The sequence below is a fragment of the Bombina bombina genome, chromosome 6 (genome assembly GCF_027579735.1).
Source record: "Bombina bombina isolate aBomBom1 chromosome 6, aBomBom1.pri, whole genome shotgun sequence".
Classification (NCBI taxonomy): domain Eukaryota; kingdom Metazoa; phylum Chordata; class Amphibia; order Anura; family Bombinatoridae; genus Bombina; species Bombina bombina.
In genome coordinates this window covers 533,794,457-533,814,701 of record NC_069504.1, presented here as the reverse complement: position 1 = coordinate 533,814,701, position 20,245 = coordinate 533,794,457, and the positions used below count along the sequence as shown (strand labels likewise).

General features: G+C 42.1%; 1 protein-coding gene across 1 annotated transcript in view; it reads right to left on the bottom strand.

Moving 5' to 3' along the window:
* CEP152 (centrosomal protein 152) overlaps positions 1-20,245 on the bottom strand; it is a 170,052-nt gene that overhangs the window by 31,146 nt on the left and 118,661 nt on the right. Inside the window, 2 exon segments of the mRNA XM_053719332.1 lie at positions 1-101; positions 1,066-1,222. The exon segment at positions 1-101 is cut by the window's left edge and continues 3 nt beyond it. Coding sequence (XP_053575307.1) covers positions 1-101; positions 1,066-1,222 — 258 coding nt within the window.

Sequence of the window (20,245 nt, the reverse complement as noted above, 5' to 3'; positions counted from 1 at the left end):
TTCTCATATTTTTGCTATGTTTTTTTTGGGAGATGGGAGTTTCTAGAACCTTCGCCATGGTTGCAAGTTTGCTTGCAGCATTCATGATTTTTTTTTCTGCACTGTAAAGAAATGTGGTTGTCAGTTCTGTAAACAAATAATTGCATAAAAATGGACAGTCTAATGTAGTTGTGAAAGAGCAACATTTAAAACATGTAAAATACATTTTACCTAAAAGACATTAAGCTAAGCTTAAGTTGCTCTAATAATTTGTTTAAACAAAACCAAAACAAAACCCAAGTGTTCTTTGGTTGAGGACAACTCTATTCCACTGTTTATAGTCTGCGAGTCTTACAGCACCTATATTATGAAAATATATTATTTTATTAACAGCAAAACTATCTGAAATATAGGAACAGCCCTAAGGCTAAAAGGTGCCACAATACTAATGTGTTATGTTGTAGAGACAATCCAATTGTTATACACAGTGAGGTTTTAATTTGATACATATCAACCCTAATTAGAGATTAAAGGGATATGAAAGCCAAAATCTTTCTTTTGTGATTCAGACAGAGCCTTTTTAAAGACTTATATTTACTTATGTTATCAAATTTGTTTTGTTCCCATGATATTCTTTGTTGAAGAGAAACCTAGGTAGGCATCTGAAGCACTACATGGCAGGAAATAGTGCTGTCAGCTAGTGCTCTTTCAAATCGATAACAGTCTTCCAAAACTGCTGCCATATAATGCTCCTAAAATAGGCCAGCTCCTAAACATATGCTCCTGCTTTTCAACAAAAGATACCAAGAGAACTAAGAAAATTGTTAAGATAAGTAAATTGATAAAATTAATAATGAGAGAAAAATTTAGGGTCTCATATCCCTTTAATACAAGTTAGATTATAGTAAACAGAGGGCTTGATTCATTCAGGATAGAAATGCACATTTAAAATAAAAAATAAATAAAAATTAATAATAATAAAAAAGGGATGAAAAAAAATGGATTACAATGTTCATTTGAAATAGAAGGAAACCCACTGCGCGCTTCCATTTTTACCAAAAATGTTTCTAGTTATTATTCACCTACCCCTCATTCTTTCCATCATCTTTTAAAAGCTGTTGTAGGCAGGTTAGATAATATTTACGCATTTTCCGAGCAGTTTCTTGACGTTCTCTCAAAACCTCTGATTTTAACATTTCAGCTGCTCTTGACTTACTTTCATGAATGTAACGAAGCATATCATCTGTTCAGTTAATAAAAAAAATAAAAATATAAACAATATATATATATACACACATATATATACATACACACACACACACACACACACATACATACATATATACATAACAAATATTGCAAACAGTCCAGCACTATTTTCCTTTTCTCTCTCAAGGAATATCACTTTTTGCTTTTTGCAGTTTTACCTTTAAAGTGCACATTTGCCTTGGAGGCCTGCCATCCTCCCATACACAATTCCAAAAGAAGATAATGGCAACAGCATAATTCTTAAAAAACTTCTTCTTTATTTAGAACAACATCAGGATAAAAACATAGCGACGTTTTGAGCCTCTTGTGCCCTTACTCATGCTATGGATTAAGAACAGAATTCTCCCTTATATACCGTCTGTGTATAGGGTGTGGCTTAATTGATTGCAGTGAATTTTACAAACAGCATTTTTTTATGGTACCCCCAGCCGGTCAGGTTCCAACACAATGACTTACATTTATTTCCAACATTTTTATCAAAGCATTAATATCCCTATTGATTCTGGTTAATCTTTATATTTTTGCATCACTTGAGAAAAAACTATATTACACAGATAATTAAAAACAATTATAAAAACAAATGCAGATCATAATACTTGTTTAATCCATTTGGATATAGAGTTTTCAAATTTTGTATCCACCAAACTTCTTTCTTTTTAAGTAACAGCTCTCTATTGCCTCCTCTTCTTTGCTTAGGGATATGGTCTATGACCTGAAACCTTAGCTAGCTAACTGTATGCCCTGCAGTGATAAAGTGTGATGAGACTGGCAGTGTCATATCTTTTCATCTTATTGAAGATTTGTGTGCACTTATTCTGTCTCTGATAGGGTTAATAGTCTCCCCTACATAACCCACATTGGCATTTCAAGACATATACTACATAGTTGGTATCACAAGTAAAGAGACCATGGATTTCTCTCTTTTTTGCATCATTAATTTGTGCTACATTTTTACCCTTTATCATTGAGTTGCATTGAGCGCAGTGCAAGCAGGGCTAGGATCCCTTGTTTGCAGTGGTTAAGTAATTGATTGGGTCTTTTTTGTCACTACCAATGTCTGCTTTAACTACAAAGTCTCTAATGTTTTTTTACCCTTTTGTATGAGTTAATTGGGGGCTGTTGAAACTCTGATATTAGGGTTTGTTCTTTCCAATAAATACCAGTTTTTTTTTTTTATTATTTTAGAGATTTGCTCACTGTATTGGTTATACTCTGAAGTAAAAACAAGCTGATTTATAGTTTTATCTTTTTTTGTTTTTTTGGGCCCTATTCCCTCTTCTTTTACTGTTTGCTCACATTTCTCAATGACTGCAAGGGGATAGCCTCTCTCTTGAAATTTCTTGGCCATTTGTCTCATTCTTTTCTCGTTCTGGATGAAAGCTATCATAGTGTAGTGTAGTATTGTATTACGGTCCGTTGGTTTACAATACAAATCAGTAACCAAATTACCATTTTGTTTATATACCCATGTGTCTAGATAGCTAACTCTGTCATTAGAAAAACAAAGGGTAAATTTCAGACAGCCTGTATTACAATTTAATTATTCTACAAATAGCTTAAGGGACTCCTCTGTGCCCCTCCATACGCCAAAGATATCATCTATAAATCGAAGCCACACATTACAATACGTTGAATAATAAGTATTGGTGTATACAAACTTTTTTTCATATTGGCTCACAAAAATATTGGCGTATGAAGGGGCCACATTGGAGCCCATTGCCGTTCCTTTCTTTTGTATGTAGTATGTGTCTTGAAATAAGAAGTAATTTAAATATAGAATAATATTAAGCATATCTTCTATAAATGAACATTGTAAGTTTGTGTATGTTTCAAGTGACTTTAATGACTCTAAAACTGCCTGTACCCCTGCCTCATGGGGGATAGCGGTGTAAAGACTCACAAAATTGTCTAAAGAAAATAAAATATCTGTCTCATTGATATTAATTTCTTTGATCTTTCCCAAAAAATCCCCTGTGTCTTTTAAAAAAAAGATTTCTGATTCTTTGCAATGGGGTTTAGGATTCTATCAAGAAAGACTGTAACATTTGAAAACACAGATTCTGTGCTCGCCACAAAATTGGCCTCCCAGGGGGCTCCTTTAAATTTTTTTGAATTTTTTTTTTCCTGATGCATAATATTATATATATATATATATATATATATATACATACACACATATACATACATACAATATATATATATATATATATATATATATATTTTGTATCAGATTTTGTTTTTGCTGTTTTCAGTTTAGGTTTAAAAGGGTCTGATTGAATAGCAAACGTTGTACTATTTATTCACAAATTAAAAAAAAGAAAATTTATGCTTACCTGATAAATTTATTTCTTTTTTGACACAATGAGTCCACGGATCATCTTAATAACTAATGGGATATTCACCTCCTGGTCAGCAGGAGGCAGCAAAGAGCACCACAGCAGAGCTGTATATATAGCTCCTCCCTTCCCTCCCACTCCAGTCATTCGACCGAAGTTAGGAAGGGAAAGGAAAAGCCAAGGTGCAGAGGTGTCTGAAGTTTACAATAACCCACAACCTTACCTAAATTTATCAGGTAAGCATCATCTTAATTACTAATGGGATTCAATACCCAAGCTAGAGTACACAGATGATACGGGAGGGACAAGACAGGGAACCTAAATGGAAGGCACCAATGCTTGAAGAACCTTTCTCCCAAAAGCGGCCTCAGCCGAGGCAAAAGTGTCAAATTTGTAGAACTTTGAAAAAGTATGCAGAGAAGACCAAGTTGCAGCCTTGCAAATCTGTTCCACAGAAGCTTAATTTTTGAACGCCCATGAGGAAGCAACAGCCCTCATGGAATGATCCCTAACTGTCTCGGGAGGCTGCTGTCCAGCAGTCTCATATGCAAAATGTATGATACTCTTCAGCCAAAAAGAAAGAGAAGTAGCCGTAGCTTTATGTCCCTTGCGTTTTCCTGAGAAAACCACAAACAAAGAAGACTGACGAAAGTCCTTAGTCACCTGCAGGTAAAACTTTAAAGCACGGACCACGTCCAAATTGTGCAGAAGTCTTTCCATCTTAGAAGGAGGATTAGGACATAAGGAAGGAACACTGATCTCCTGATTAATGTTCCGATCAGAAACAACCTTAGGAAGAAATCCTAATTTGGTACGTAAAACTACCTTATCTGAATGAAAAATAAGATAAGGAGACTCATACTGTAATGCCGAGAGTTCTGACACTCTCCGAGCAGAAGAAATAGCAACAAGAAATAAAACTTTCCAAGATAACAACTTAATATCTAAGGAATGCATAGGCTCAAACGGAGCCCCTTGAAGAACTTTGAGAACTAAATCAAGACTCCATGGAGGAGTAACTGGTTTGAACACAGGCCTGATCCTGACCAAGGCCTGACAGAACGATTGTACATCTGGAACATCCGCCAGACGTTTGTGTAACATAATAGATAAGGCCAAGATTTGCCCCTTTAGAGAACTCGTCAAACCTTTCTCCAAACCCTCTTGGAGAAAGGACAAAATTCTAGGAATCCTAAATCTACTCCATGAGTAGCCCTTGTATTCACACCAATAGATATATTTACGCCAAATTTTATGGTAAATCCTTCTAGTAACAGGCTTACGAGCCTGAATAATGGTCTTCATGACAGAGTCAGAAAACCCCCGCTTGGATAAAATTAAGCGTTCAATCTCTAAGCAGTCAGCTTCAGAGAAACTAGATTTGGGTGAAGGAAGGGCCCCTGAATCAGAAGGTCTTTCCTCAACGGAACTCTCCAAGGTAATAGAGATGTCATCTCCACCAGATCTGCATACCAAATCCTGCGAGGCCAGGCCGGTGCTATGAGGATCACCGAGGCCCTCTCCTGTTTGATTCGAGCAATTACTCTAGGAAGAAGAGCAAACGGAGGAAACAGGTATGCTAGATTGAAATTCCAAGGGGCCGCCAGAGCATCTATCAGTTCCGCCTTGGGGTCCATGGATCTCGACCCGTATCTCGGGAGCTTGGCATTCTGTTGCGATGCCATGAGATCTAATTCCGGCTGACCTCACTTGAGAATCAGGCTGGAAAACACTTCCGGATGGAGTTCCCACTCCCCCGGATGAAAGATCTGCCTGCTCAAGAAATCCGCCTCCCAGTTGTCCACCCCTGGGATGTGGATCGCCGACAGACAGCAAGAATGGGCCTCCGCCCATTGAATTATTTTGGATATCTCGGTCATCGCCAAGGAACTCCTCATTCCTCCCTGATGATTGATGTAGGCCACTGACGTTATGTTGTTCGACTGGAACCTGATAAACTGTACCAAGGCTAACTGGGGCCAGGCCAGAAGAGCATTGTAGATCGCTCTCAGTTAAAGAATGTTTATGGGTAAAACAGACAATGACTGAGTCCATATTCCCTGAGCCTTTAGAGGGCCCCAGACTGCACCCCACCTTAGAACGCTGTCATCTATTGTCACAATCACCCAAGATGGTCTGCGAAAGCATGTTCCCTGGGAGAGATGATCCAGAGACAACCACCATTGTAGAGAGTCCCTTGTCTCCTGTTCCAGAAGGAGTCGAGGAGACAAGTCCGAATAATCTCTGTTCCACTGTCTCAGCATGTTTAACTGCAGAGCTCTGAGATGGAAGCGAGCAAACAGGATGATGTCCATTGTCGCCACCATCAGACCGATTAACTCCATGCACTGAGCCACTGATGGTCGAGGAGTGGACTGAAGGGCTAGACAAGTATCGATAATCTTTAATTTCCTGACTTCTGTCAGAAAAATCTTCATAGACAGAGAGTCTTATGGTTCCTAAGAAAGTTACCCTTGTGTTTGGAACTAAGGAACTCTTTTCTAAATTTACCTTCCATCCGTGGGATCTTAGGAAGGACAACACCAAGTCCGTGTGGGATCTTGCTAGCTGGAAGGATGGCGCCTGAACTAGAATGTCATCCAGATAAGGTGCCACTGCAATGCCTTTTGATCGAAGCACTGCCAACAGAGATCCCAGAACCTTTGTGAAGATTCTGGGGGCTGTTGCAAGACCGAAAGGAAGAGCCACAAACTGGAAGTGTTTGTCCAGAAAGGCAAATCTTAAGAACTTGTGATGATCCCTGTGAATAGGAATATGTAGATACGCGTCCTTTAAATCCACTGTTGTCATAAATTGACCCTCCTGGATCAATGGAAGAATGGAACAAATTTTTTCCATCTTGAAGGACGGTACCCTGAGAAACTTGTTTAGACTCTTGAGGTCTAAAATTGGCCTGAAGGTTCCCTCTTTTTTGGGAACCACGAACAGATTGGAATAAAACCACAGACTCTGTTCCTGAATTGGAACAGGAACAATCACCCCCAGAGCGGAGAGGTCTCCTACGCAGTGTAAGAACGCCTCTCTCTTTGTCTGGTCTGCAGATAATCTGGAAAGTAGAAATCTGCCTCTGGGAGGAAAAACCTTGAACTCCAGTTTGTATACCTGAGACACTATTTCTATTGCCCAGGGATCCTGGACATCCCGAACCCAGGCTTGAACGAAGAAGGAAAGTCTGCCCCCTACCAGATCCGGTCCCGGATCAGGGGCATGCCCTTCATGCTGTCTTGGAATCACTAACCGGCTTCTTGGACTGTTTTCCTTTGTTCCAAGACAGGCTGGGCCTCCATGTAGGCTTAGAATGTTCTTGCTTAGAAGAGGAGGAGGAAGAGGAAGAGTTGCCTTTGAAATTTCAAAAGGAACGAAAATTGCTCTGTCCTTTTTGTTTATTTCTATTGTCTTGAGGGAGAAGATGACCCTTACCTCCCGTGATATCAGAAATAATCTCCTTCAGATCAGGTCTGAACAAGGTCTTCCCCTTTTAAGGAATAGCTAGAAGTTTAGACTTGGATGACACATCTGCAGACCAAGGTTTTAACCATAAGGCTCTGCGGGCTAAAATAGAGAAACTCGATATCTTAGCTCCCAATTTGATAACTTGAAGGGAAGCGTCCGAAATAAAAGGCATTAGCTAGCTTAAGAGCTTTTATCCTATCTTGGATCTCATCCAAAGAAGTCTGTCCTGAGGGCCTCAGACAGTGCATCAAACCAATATGCCTCCGCACTAGTGATGGTGGCAATGCACACAGCCGGTTGCCACTGCAGACCCTGGTGTACATAAATCTTCTTGAGTAACCCCTCTAACCTCTTATCCATAGGATCTTTGAAAGCACAACTATCCTCTATGGGAATTGTAGTTCTTTTAGCTAAGGTAGAGACGGCTCCTTCTACCTTAGGAACAGTTTGCCAAACCTCCTTAACAGAATCGGCTATTGGAAACATTTTCTTAAAAATAGGAGAGGGAGAGAAAGGGATGCCCGGTCTCTCCCACTCCTCAGCAATGATTTCAGTAGCTCTTTTAGGAACTGGAAATACATCTGTGTAGGAAGGAACCTCAAAATATCTGTCCAGTTTACTAGACTTCTGAGGGACAACCACCACTGTGGAGTCACTATCGTCCAAGGTAACCAAAACCTCCCTGAGTAACAGACGAAGGTGATCAAGTTTAAATCTGAAAGATACCACCTCCGAGTCCATCAGAGGTAATAGACTCTCTGAATCTGAAATTTCTCCTTCAGAGGCTACTGCGGTACCCTCCTCTTCAGGTTGTTGGAGGATACCTCCGAAATTGCAACAATTGCGTCAGAAACCTTGCTTACTGAATGTCTGGCTTTCCTCTTACGTTTGCTCTTCAACATTGGAAAGGCAGACAGAGCATCAGAAATAGTAGAAGACATAAGAGAAGCTATGTCTTATATCGAAATCCCAGAAGGGACTATAGCTGAAGCGCAAGGCACTGCTTGAGAGGGCGGTAAAATTTGGGACGCTTGGGGATAAAGCTGCGGCATAAATTGACCCTCATCATTGGACTCTTGGACAACATCTGCCTTAGAGGAGATTGGCTCTAAAAAAAATCTTATCCCTATAACTCAAAGTCCTTTGAATACATGAAGAACAGAAAGGGATTGAGGGTTCCACATTAGCGTCAAAACATAAAGCGCAGGTGACATCTTGCAAGTCCCGTTGGTCCATGCTTGCTCACAATTTGCCAAATAGTAAACAAAAATTATCAAAAGTTTTTGGAAATATTAATTACAAAAAACTGTTACTGTCTCTTTAAATTCAAAACGGTCTTATTTATTTTTTAATGCAGAATGTCAGTTTAAAAACCGTTTCCTTTCTATTGCAAATAAGCTCAGTTTAAATCAACAAACAATCCACCTCTGCACCTTAGCACTCTGCTGAAGTGCTCCTACCTGACTGAAGATCGCTAGAGATCCCTCTCTTCAGACGATCCGTCTTGGTAATGTCTGACAATAACAACGATGCTGTGAAAAAAAGGAAACACTGTGTCTGGACTAGCAATGCATGTCTTTCACCATGCGACTCTAGAACAGACCGGATAAATCCCTTCTGATGTCGCACTTACCTCAGCCGCTATGAAAGTGGCGCGCAAAAAACGGAACGACCGACCCATCGTGGGCGTAAACCTATGCCGTTCTATACAATGACTGAACATTTACATAGAAAGTGAAACCACCGGAGCCATCTAATGTATACAGCTTAACTCCAGCCCCAGAGCCTTGCTACATAACCCTGCCCAATTAGCTTTCCCTCAGGAAAGCGTTGAACGTCCCAACGTAAAGAACTACTTTCCTACAGAGCCCCTTATGTTCTAGCGTGTGCTTTTTTTTTTTTTTTTACTGAAAATTCCCTTATTCCCCAGAAACTTAAGGTAGCACTTACCTTGACTTCTGCCTGGAAGCAAGGCAGCTCTCAGGCTTGAGAGATCCTCTCCCTCACATTAACCTGAGGAAAATAAAATGCTGAGTCAATGAATACCTCAGACTGAAGGATATAGGGCAGCAAGAAATTATGGGAGGCACAGTGATAATTATGTCCCACAAGTTCCCATTGCTCTAAAGCCACCAAGGCTCTACTAAAGAGACTGATATGGACTATGGCTACACCCTAGGACAAAGCAGCCCATCTTGCACTGCTTTAAAAAAACAGAATTTATGCTTACCTGATAAATTACTTTCTCCAACGGTGTGTCCGGTCCACGGCGTCATCCTTACTTGTGGGATATTCTCCTCCCCAACAGGAAATGGCAAAGAGCCCAGCAAAGCTGGCCATATAGTCCCTCCTAGGCTCCGCCTACCCCAGTCATTCGACCGACGGACAGGAGGAAATATATATAGGAGAAACCATATGGTAACGTGGTGACTGTAGTTAGAGAAAATAATTCATCAGACCTGATTAAAAAAACCAGGGCGGGCCGTGGACCGGACACACCGTTGGAGAAAGTAATTTATCAGGTAAGCATAAATTCTGTTTTCTCCAACATAGGTGTGTCCGGTCCACGGCGTCATCCTTACTTGTGGGAACCAATACCAAAGCTTTAGGACACGGATGAAGGGAGGGAGCAAATCAGGTCACCTAAACGGAAGGCACCACGGCTTGCAAAACCTTTCTCCCAAAAATAGCCTCCGAAGAAGCAAAAGTATAAAATTTGTAAAATTTGGCAAAAGAGTGCAGTGAAGACCAAGTCGCTGCCTTACATATCTGGTCAACAGGAGCCTCGTTCTTGAAGGCCCATGTGGAAGCCACAGCCCTAGTGGAGTGAGCTGTGATACTTTCAGGAGGCTGCCGTCCGGCAGTCTCAAAAGCCAATCTGATAATGCTTTTAAGCCAAAAGGAAAGAGAGGTAGAAGTTGCTTTTTTACCTCTCCTTTTACCAGAATAAACCACAAACGAAGAAGATGTTTGTCTGAAATCTTCAGTAGCCTCTAAATAGAATTTTAGAGCACGGACTACGTCCAAATTGTGTAACAAACGTTCCTTCTCTGAAACTGGATTCGGACACAAAGAAGGTACAACTATCTCCTGGTTAATATTTTTGTTGGAAACAACCTTCGGAAGAAAACCAGGCTCAGTACGCAAAACCACCTTATCTGCATGGACCAGATAGGGCGGAGAACACTGCAGAGCAGATAACTCAGAAACTCTTCTAGCTGAAGAAATTGCAACCAAAAACAAAACTTTCCACGATAATAACTTAATATCTACGGAATGTAAGGGTTCAAACGGAACCCCTTGAAGAACTGAAAGAACTAGATTAAGACTCCAGGGAGGAGTCAAAGGTCTGTAAACAGGCTTGATTCTAACCAGAGCCTGAACAAACGCTTAAAGGTCTGGCACAGCTGCCAGCCTTTTGTGAAGTAAAACAGATAAAGCAGAGATCTGTCCCTTCAGAGAACTTGCAGATAATCCTTTCTCCAAACCTTCTTGTAGAAAGGAAAGAATCTTAGGAATTTTTATCTTGTTCCATGGGAATCCTTTAGATTCACACCAACAGATATATTTTTTCCATATTTTATGGTAAATTTTTCTAGTTACAGGCTTTCTAGCCTGAATAAGAGTATCTATTACAGAATCTGAAAACCCACGCTTTGATAGAATCAAGCGTTCAATCTCCAAGCAGTCAGTTGGAGGGAAACCAGATTCGGATGTTCGAATGGACCCTGAACAAGAAGGTCCTGTCTCAAAGGTAGCTTCCATGGTGGAGCCGATGACATATTCACCAGGTCTGCATACCAAGTCCTGCGTGGCCACGCAGGAATTATCAAGATCACCGAAGCCCTCTCCTGATTGATCCTGGCTACCAGCCTGGGAATGAGAGGAAACGGTGGGAATACATAAGCTAGGTTGAAGATCCAAGGTGCTACTATTGTATCCACTAGAGTCGCCTTGGGATCCCTGGATTTGGACCCGTAACAAGGGACCTTGAAGTTCTGACGAGAGGCCATCAGATCCATGTCTGGAATGCCCCATAATTGAGTTATTTGGGCAAAGATTTCCGGATGGAGTTCCCACTCCCCCGGATGCTCCTCCATCACCAGGGAACTCCTTGTTCCCCCCTGATGGTTGATATATGCAACAGTCGTCATGTTGTCTGATTGACACCTTATGAATTTGGCCTTTGCTAGTCGAGGCCAAGCCTTGAGAGCATTGAATATCGCTCTCAGTTCCAGAATGTTTATCGGGAGAAGAGAGTCTTCCCGAGACCATAGACCCTGAGCTTTCAGGGGTTCCCAGACCGCGCCCCAGCCCACCAGACTGGCGTCGGTCGTGACAATGACCCACTCTGGTCTGCGGAAGCTCATTCCCTGTGACAGGTTGTCCAGGGTCAGCCACCAACGGAGTGAATCTCTGGTCCTTTGATCTACTTGGATCGTCGGAGACAAGTCTGTATAATCCCCATTCCACTGTCTGAGCATGCACAGTTGTAATGGTCTTAGATGAATTCGTGCAAAAGGAACTATGTCCATTGCCGCAACCATCAAACCTATTACTTCCATGCACTGCGCTATGGAAGGAAGAAGAACAGAATGAAGTACCTGACAAGAGCTGAGAAGTTTGATTTTCTGGCCTCTGTCAGAAAAATCTTCATTTCTAAGGAAACTATTATTGTTCCCAAGAAGGGAACTCTTGTTGACGGAGACAGAGAACTATTTTCTATGTTCACTTTCCACCTGTGAGATCTGAGAAAGGCTAGGACAATGTCCGTATGAGCCCTTGCTTTTGGCAAAGACGACACTTGAATCAGGATGTCGTCCAAGTAAGGTACTACTGCAATGCCCCTTGGTCTTAGCACCGCTAGAAGGGACCCTAGTACCTTTGTGAAAATCCTTGGAGCAGTGGCTAATCCGAATGGAAGTGCCACAAACTGGTAATGCTTGTCCAGAAAGGCGAACCTTAGGAACCGAAGATGTTCCTTGTGGATAGGAATATGTAGGTACGCATCCTTTAAATCCACCGTGGTCATGAATTGACCTTCCTGGATGGTAGGAAGGATCGTTCGAATGGTTTCCATTTTGAACGATGAAACCCTTAGAAACTTGTTTAGAATCTTGAGATCTAAAATTGGTCTGAATGTTCCCTCTTTTTTGGGAACTATGAACAGGGTGGAGTAAAACCCCATCCCTTGTTCTCCTAATGGAACAGGATGAATCACTCCCATTCTTAACAGGTCTTCTACACAATGTAAGAATGCCTGTCTTTTTATTTGGTTCGAAGATAATTGAGACCTGTGGAACCTTCCCCTTGGGGGTAGTTCCCTGAATTCCAGGAGATAACCTTGAGAAACTATTTCTAGCGCCCAAGGATCCTGAATATCTCTTGCCCAAGCCTGAGCAAAGAGAGAAAGTCTGCCCCCCACCAGATCCGGTCCCGGATCGGGGGCCAACACTTCATGCTGTTTTGGTAGCAGTGGCAGGTTTCTTGGCCTGCTTACCCTTGTTCCAGCCTTGCATCGGTCTCCAGGCTGGCTTGGTTTGAGAAGTATTACCCTCTTACTTAGAGGGTGTAGAATTTGAGGCTGGTCCGTTTCTGCGAAAGGGACGAAAATTTGGCTTATTTTTAGCCTTAAAAGACCTATCCTGAGGAAGGGCGTGGCCCTTTCCCCCAGTGATGTCTGAAATAATCTCTTTCAAGTCAGGGCCAAACAGTGTTTTACCCTTGAAAGGGATGTTAAGCAATTTGGTCTTGGAGGACACATCCGCTGACCAAGACTTTAGCCAAAGCGCTCTGCGCGCCACGATAGCAAACCCTGAATTATTCGCCGCTAATCTAGCTAAATGCAAAGCGGCATCTAAAATAAAAGAGTTAGCCAATTTAAGTGCTTGAACTCTGTCCATAACCTCCTCATACGAAGATTCTTTATTGAGCGACTTTTCTAGTTCTTCGAACCAGAAACACGCAGCTGTAGTGACAGGAACAATGCATGAAATTGGTTGTAGAAGGCAACCTTGCTGAACAAACATCTTTTTAAGCAAACCCTCTAACTTTTTATCCATAGGATCTTGAAAGCACAACTATCTTCTATAGGAATAGTAGTGCGTTTGTTTAGAGTAGAAACCGCCCCCTCGACCTTGGGGACTGTCTGCCATAAGTCCTTTCTGGGGTCGACTATAGGAAATAATTTCTTAAATATAGGGGGAGGAACAAAAGGTATGCCGGGCCTTTCCCACTCCTTATTTACTATGTCCGCCACCCGCTTGGGTATAGGAAAAGCATCAGGGGACACCGGAACCTCTAGGAACTTGTCCATCTTACATAATTTCTTTGGAATGACCAAATTGTCACAATCATCCAGAGTAGATAATACCTCCTTAAGTAGTGCGTGGAGATGTTCTAATTTAAATTTAAATGTTACAACATCAGGTTCAGCTTGTTGAGAAATTTTCCCTGAATCTGAAATTTCTCCCTCAGACAAAACCTCCCTCCTGGCCCCTTCAGATTGGCGTGAGGGCATGTCAGAACAGTTATCATCAGCGTCCTCTTGCTCTTCAGTGTTTAAAACAGAGCAATCGCGCTTTCTCTGATAAGTAGGCATTTTGGATAAAATGTTTGCAATAGAATTATCCATTACAGCCTTTAATTGTTGCATGGTAATAAGTATTGGCGCACTAGATGTACTAGGGGCCTCTTGTGTGGGCAAAACTGGTGTAGACACAGGAGGGGATGATGCAGTACCATGCTTACTCCCCTCATTTGAGGAATCATCTTGGGCAATATCATTATCTATGGCATTATTGTCCCTACTTTGTTTGGACACTATGACACAATTATCACATATATTTAAATGGGGAGAAACCTTGGCTTTCATACATATAGAACATCGTTATCTGATGGTTCAGACATGTTAAACAGGCTTAAACTTGTCAACAAAGCACAAAAAACGTTTTACAATAAAACCGTTACTGTCACTTTAAATTTTAAACTGAACACACTTTATTACTGAATATGTGAAAAAGTATGAAGGAATTGTTCAAAATTCACCAAAATTTCACCACAGTATCTTAAAGCCTTAAAAGTATTGCACACCAAATTTGAAAGCTTTAACCCTTAAAATAACGGAACCTGAGCCGTTTTTACATTTAACCCCTATGCAGTCCCAGGTATCTGCTTTGCTGAGACCCAACCAAGCCCAGAGGGGAATACGATACCAAATGATGCCTTCTATAAGCTTTTTCAGTGGTTCTTAGCTCCTCACACATGCATCTGCATGCCTTGCTTTCCAAAAACAACTGCGCATTAGTGGCGCGAAAATGAGGCTCTGCCTATGACTAGAAAAGGCCCCCAGTGAAAAAGGTGTCCAATACAGTGCCTGACGTTTTTTTAAAACAATCCCCAAGATTATAATAACTATTAATAGTTATAATCTGCCAAATATGCTTAGTAAAGTAATCGTTTTAGCCCAGAAAAATGTCTACCAGTTTTTTAAGCCCTAATGAAGCCCTTTATTCTTATACTAAACTAAGAAAATGGCTTACCGGTTCCCATAGGGAAAATGACAGCTTCCAGCATTACCAAGTCTTGTTAGAAATGTGTCATACCTCAAGCAGCAAAAGTCTGCTCACTGTTTCCCCCAACTGAAGTTAATTCATCTCAACAGTCCTGTGTGGAAACAGCCATCGATTTTAGTAACGGTTGCTAAAATCATTTTCCTCTTACAAACAGAAATCTTCATCTCTTTTCTGTTTCAGAGTAAATAGTACATACCAGCACTATTTTAAAATAACAAACTCTTGATTGAAGAATAAAACTACATTTAAACACCAAAAAAACTTTTAGCCATCTCCGTGGAGATGTTGCCTGTGCAACGGCAAAGAGAATGACTGGGGTAGGCGGAGCCTAGGAGGGACTATATGGCCAGCTTTGCTGGGCTCTTTGCCATTTCCTGTTGGGGAGGAGATTATCCCACAAGTAAGGATGACGCCGTGGACCGGACACACCTATGTTGGAGAAATAATAATCTTGATTGATGAATCTAATCTAACACCTCACTTTACCTCTTCCTATCACTAACGTAGGCAAAGAGAATGACTGGAGTGGGAGGGAAGGGAGGAGCAATTTAACAGCTCTGTTGTGGTGCTCTTTGCCTCCTCCTGCTGACCAGGAGGTGAATATCCCATTAGTAATTAAGATGATCCGTGGACTCAACGTGTCTTAAAAAAGAAATTATCCATAATTCTTAAATATTTTTCTTATTAAAAGGGAATGAAAGTCAAAATTAAAAACTTTCATGGTCCAGAGTATGTAATTTTAAGGGACATTTCAATTTAAGTCTATTAAAAAAACTAAATTTATGCTTACCTGATAAATGTATTTCTTCTTGACACGGTGAGTCCACGGAATCAGCAATTACTGTTGGGAATATCACTCCTGGCCAGGAGGAGGAGGCAAAGAGCAGCACAGCAAAGCTGTTAAGTATCACTTCCCTTCCCACAACCCCCAGTCATTCAACCAAAGGAAAAGGAGAGAAAGGAGAGAAAGGAAATAACACAAGGTGCAGAGGTGCCTGAGGTTTATATTAAAAAAACAGTCTGAAAATAAGGGCGGGCCGTGGACTCACCGTGTCAAGAAATAAAATGTAACAGTTAAGCATAAATTTTGTTTTCTATCTTAAGACACGGTGAGTCCACGGAATCAAGAGGGACAAGACAGGTAACCTAAACATAAGGCTCCATCACTTGAAGAACCTTTCTCCCAAAAGAAGCCGCAGCCGAGATTTGAAAACATTTGGAAAAAAAACTTGCAGAAACGACCAAGTTGCAGCCTTGCAAATCCCTAATCACTTCACCTACTCCTTGCACAAGAGGCAAAGAGAATGACTGGGGTTGTGGGAAGGGAAGAGATACTTAACATCTTTGCTGTGGTGCTCTTTGCCTCCTCCTGCTGGCCAGGAGTGATATTCCCAACAGTAATTGCCGATTCCGTGGACTCACCGTGTCTTAAGAAAGAAATGTACTTTGTACTCTTGGTATCCTTTGTTGAAAGGCATACCTAGGAAGGCTTAGGAGCAGCAATGCTACAGGGAGCTAACGTGATTGGTGGCTATGCACATATGTTTCGTCATTGGCTAAACAGAGGCAGAACATTTCTTCAATTTCTGTGAGGAGATATTTTTGTGAAAATTTTTCTGTGGATCACTTTGAAATAAAATAAAATTTTAAAATTAGGCAGTTACACTAAAGCACCAGCTCATTTGCAACGTGTTGAATAACTGGATAGTAAATCAATGTTTTAACTTTTATAATAAAGTGCAGCAGTTGATAATTGCTTTGCATATTAGCTGCAGATAAAAGAAAATAAAAAAAACAGAATTTATGTTTACCTGATAAATTACTTTCTCCAACGGTGTGTCCGGTCCACGGCGTCATCCTTACTTGTGGGATATTCTCTTCCCCAACAGGAAATGGCAAAGAGCCCAGCAAAGCTGGTCACATGATCCCTCCTAGGCTCCGCCTACCCCAGTCATTCGACCGACGTTAAGGAGGAATATTTGCATAGGAGAAACCATATGATACCGTGGTGACTGTAGTTAAAGAAAATAAATTATCAGACCTGATTAAAAAACCAGGGCGGGCCGTGGACCGGACACACCGTTGGAGAAAGTAATTTATCAGGTAAACATAAATTCTGTTTTCTCCAACATAGGTGTGTCCGGTCCACGGCGTCATCCTTACTTGTGGGAACCAATACCAAAGCTTTAGGACACGGATGAAGGGAGGGAGCAAATCAGGTCACCTAAATGGAAGGCACCACGGCTTGCAAAACCTTTCTCCCAAAAATAGCCTCAGAAGAAGCAAAAGTATCAAACTTGTAAAATTTGGTAAAAGTGTGCAGTGAAGACCAAGTCGCTGCCCTACATATCTGATCAACAGAAGCCTCGTTCTTGAAGGCCCATGTGGAAGCCACAGCCCTAGTGGAATGAGCTGTGATTCTTTCAGGAGGCTGCCGTCCGGCAGTCTCGTAAGCCAATCTGATGATGCTTTTAATCCAAAAAGAGAGAGAGGTAGAAGTTGCTTTTTGACCTCTCCTTTTACCGGAATAAACAACAAACAAGGAAGATGTTTGTCTAAAATCCTTTGTAGCATCTAAATAGAATTTTAGAGCGCGAACAACATCCAAATTGTGCAACAAACGTTCCTTCTTCGAAACTGGTTTCGGACACAGAGAAGGCACGACTATCTCCTGGTTAATGTTTTTGTTAGAAACAACTTTTGGAAGAAAACCAGGTTTAGTACGTAAAACCACCTTATCTGCATGGAACACCAGATAAGGAGGAGAACACTGCAGAGTAGATAATTCTGAAACTCTTCTAGCAGAAGAAATTGCAACCAAAAACAAAACTTTCCAAGATAATAACTTAATATCAACGGAATGTAAGGGTTCAAACGGAACCCCCTGAAGAACTGAAAGAACTAAGTTGAGACTCCAAGGAGGAGTCAAAGGTTTGTAAACAGGCTTGATTCTAACCAGAGCCTGAACAAAGGCTTGAACATCTGGCACAGCTGCCAGCTTTTTGTGAAGTAACACAGACAAGGCAGAAATCTGTCCCTTCAAGGAACTTGCAGATAATCCTTTTTCCAATCCTTCTTGAAGGAAGGATAGAATCTTAGGAATCTTAACCTTGTCCCAAGGGAATCCTTTAGATTCACACCAACAGATATATTTTTTCCAAATTTTGTGGTAAATTTTTCTAGTTACAGGCTTTCTGGCCTGAACAAGAGTATCAATAACAGAATCTGAGAACCCTCGCTTTGATAAGATCAAGCGTTCAATCTCCAAGCAGTCAGCTGGAGTGAGACCAGATTCGGATGTTCGAACGGACCTTGAACAAGAAGGTCTCGTCTCAAAGGTAGCTTCCATGGTGGAGCCGACGACATATTCACCAGATCTGCATACCAAGTCCTGCGAGGCCACGCAGGAGCTATCAAGATCACCGACGCCCTCTCCTGATTGATCCTGGCTACCAGCCTGGGGATGAGAGGAAACGGCGGGAATACATAAGCTAGTTTGAAGGTCCAAGGTGCTACTAGTGCATCTACTAGAGTCGCCTTGGGATCCCTGGATCTGGACCCGTAGCAAGGAACCTTGAAGTTCTGACGAGAGGCCATCAGATCCATGTCTGGAATGCCCCACAGTTGAGTGATTTGGGCAAAGATTTCCGGATGGAGTTCCCACTCCCCCGGATGCAATGTCTGACGACTCAGAAAATCCGCTTCCCAATTTTCCACTCCTGGGATGTGGATTGCAGACAGGTGGCAGGAGTGAGTCTCCGCCCATTGAATGATTTTGGTCACTTCTTCCATCGCCAGGGAACTCCTTGTTCCCCCCTGATGGTTGATGTACGCAACAGTCGTCATGTTGTCTGATTGAAACCGTATGAACTTGGCCCTCGCTAGCTGAGGCCAAGCCTTGAGAGCATTGAATATCGCTCTCAGTTCCAGAATATTTATCGGTAGAAGAGATTCTTCCCGAGACCAAAGACCCTGAGCTTTCAGGGATCCCCAGACCGCGCCCCAGCCCATCAGACTGGCGTCGGTCGTGACAATGACCCACTCTGGTCTGCGGAAGGTCATCCCTTGCGACAGGTTGTCCAGGGACAGCCACCAACGGAGTGAGTCTCTGGTCCTCTGATTTACTTGTATCTTCGGAGACAAGTCTGTATAGTCCCCATTCCACTGACTGAGCATGCACAGTTGTAATGGTCTTAGATGAATGCGCGCAAAAGGAACTATGTCCATTGCCGCTACCATCAAACCTATCACTTCCATGCACTGCGCTATGGAAGGAAGAGGAACGGAATGAAGTATCCGACAAGAGTTTAGAAGTTTTGTTTTTCTGGCCTCTGTCAGAAAAATCCTCATTTCTAAGGAGTCTATTATTGTTCCCAAGAAGGGAACCCTTGTCGACGGAGATAGAGAACTCTTTTCCACGTTCACTTTCCATCCGTGAGATCTGAGAAAGGCCAGGACTATGTCCGTGTGAGCCTTTGCTTGAGGAAGGGACGACGCTTGAATCAGAATGTCGTCCAAGTAAGGTACTACTGCAATGCCCCTTGGTCTTAGCACCGCTAGAAGGGACCCTAGTACCTTTGTGAAAATCCTTGGAGCAGTGGCTAATCCGAAAGGAAGCGCCACGAACTGGTAATGCTTGTCCAGGAATGCGAACCTTAGGAACCGATGATGTTCCTTGTGGATAGGAATATGTAGATACGCATCCTTTAAATCCACCGTGGTCATGAATTGACCTTCCTGGATGGAAGGAAGAATTGTTCGAATGGTTTCCATTTTGAACGATGGAACCTTGAGAAACTTGTTTAAGATCTTGAGATCTAAGATTGGTCTGAACGTTCCCTCTTTTTTGGGAACTATGAACAGATTGGAGTAGAACCCCATCCCTTGTTCTCCTAATGGAACAGGATGAATCACTCCCATTTTTAACAGGTCTTCTACACAATGTAAGAATGCCTGTCTTTTTATGTGGTCTGAAGACAACTGAGACCTGTGGAACCTCCCCCTTGGGGGAAGCCCCTTGAATTCCAGAAGATAACCTTGGGAGACTATTTCTAGTGCCCAAGGATCCAGAACATCTCTTGCCCAAGCCTGAGCGAAGAGAGAGAGTCTGCCCCCCACCAGATCCGGTCCCGGATTGGGGGCCAACAATTCATGCTGTCTTGGTAGCAGTGGCAGGTTTCTTGGCCTGCTTTCCCTTGTTCCAGCCTTGCATTGGTCTCCAAGCTGGCTTGGCTTGAGAAGTATTACCCTCTTGCTTAGAGGACGTAGCACTTTGGGCTGGTCCGTTTCTACGAAAGGGACGAAAATTAGGTTTATTTTTGGCCTTGAAAGGCCGATCCTGAGGAAGGGCGTGGCCCTTACCCCCAGTGATATCAGAGATAATCTCTTTCAAGTCAGGGCCAAACAGCGTTTTCCCCTTGAAAGGAATGTTAAGTAGTTTGTTCTTGGAAGACGCATCAGCTGACCAAGATTTCAACCAAAGCGCTCTGCGCGCCACAATAGCAAACCCAGAATTCTTAGCCGCTAACCTAGCCAATTGCAAAGTGGCGTCTAGGGTGAAAGAATTAGCCAATTTGAGAGCACGGATTCTGTCCATAATCTCCTCATAAGGAG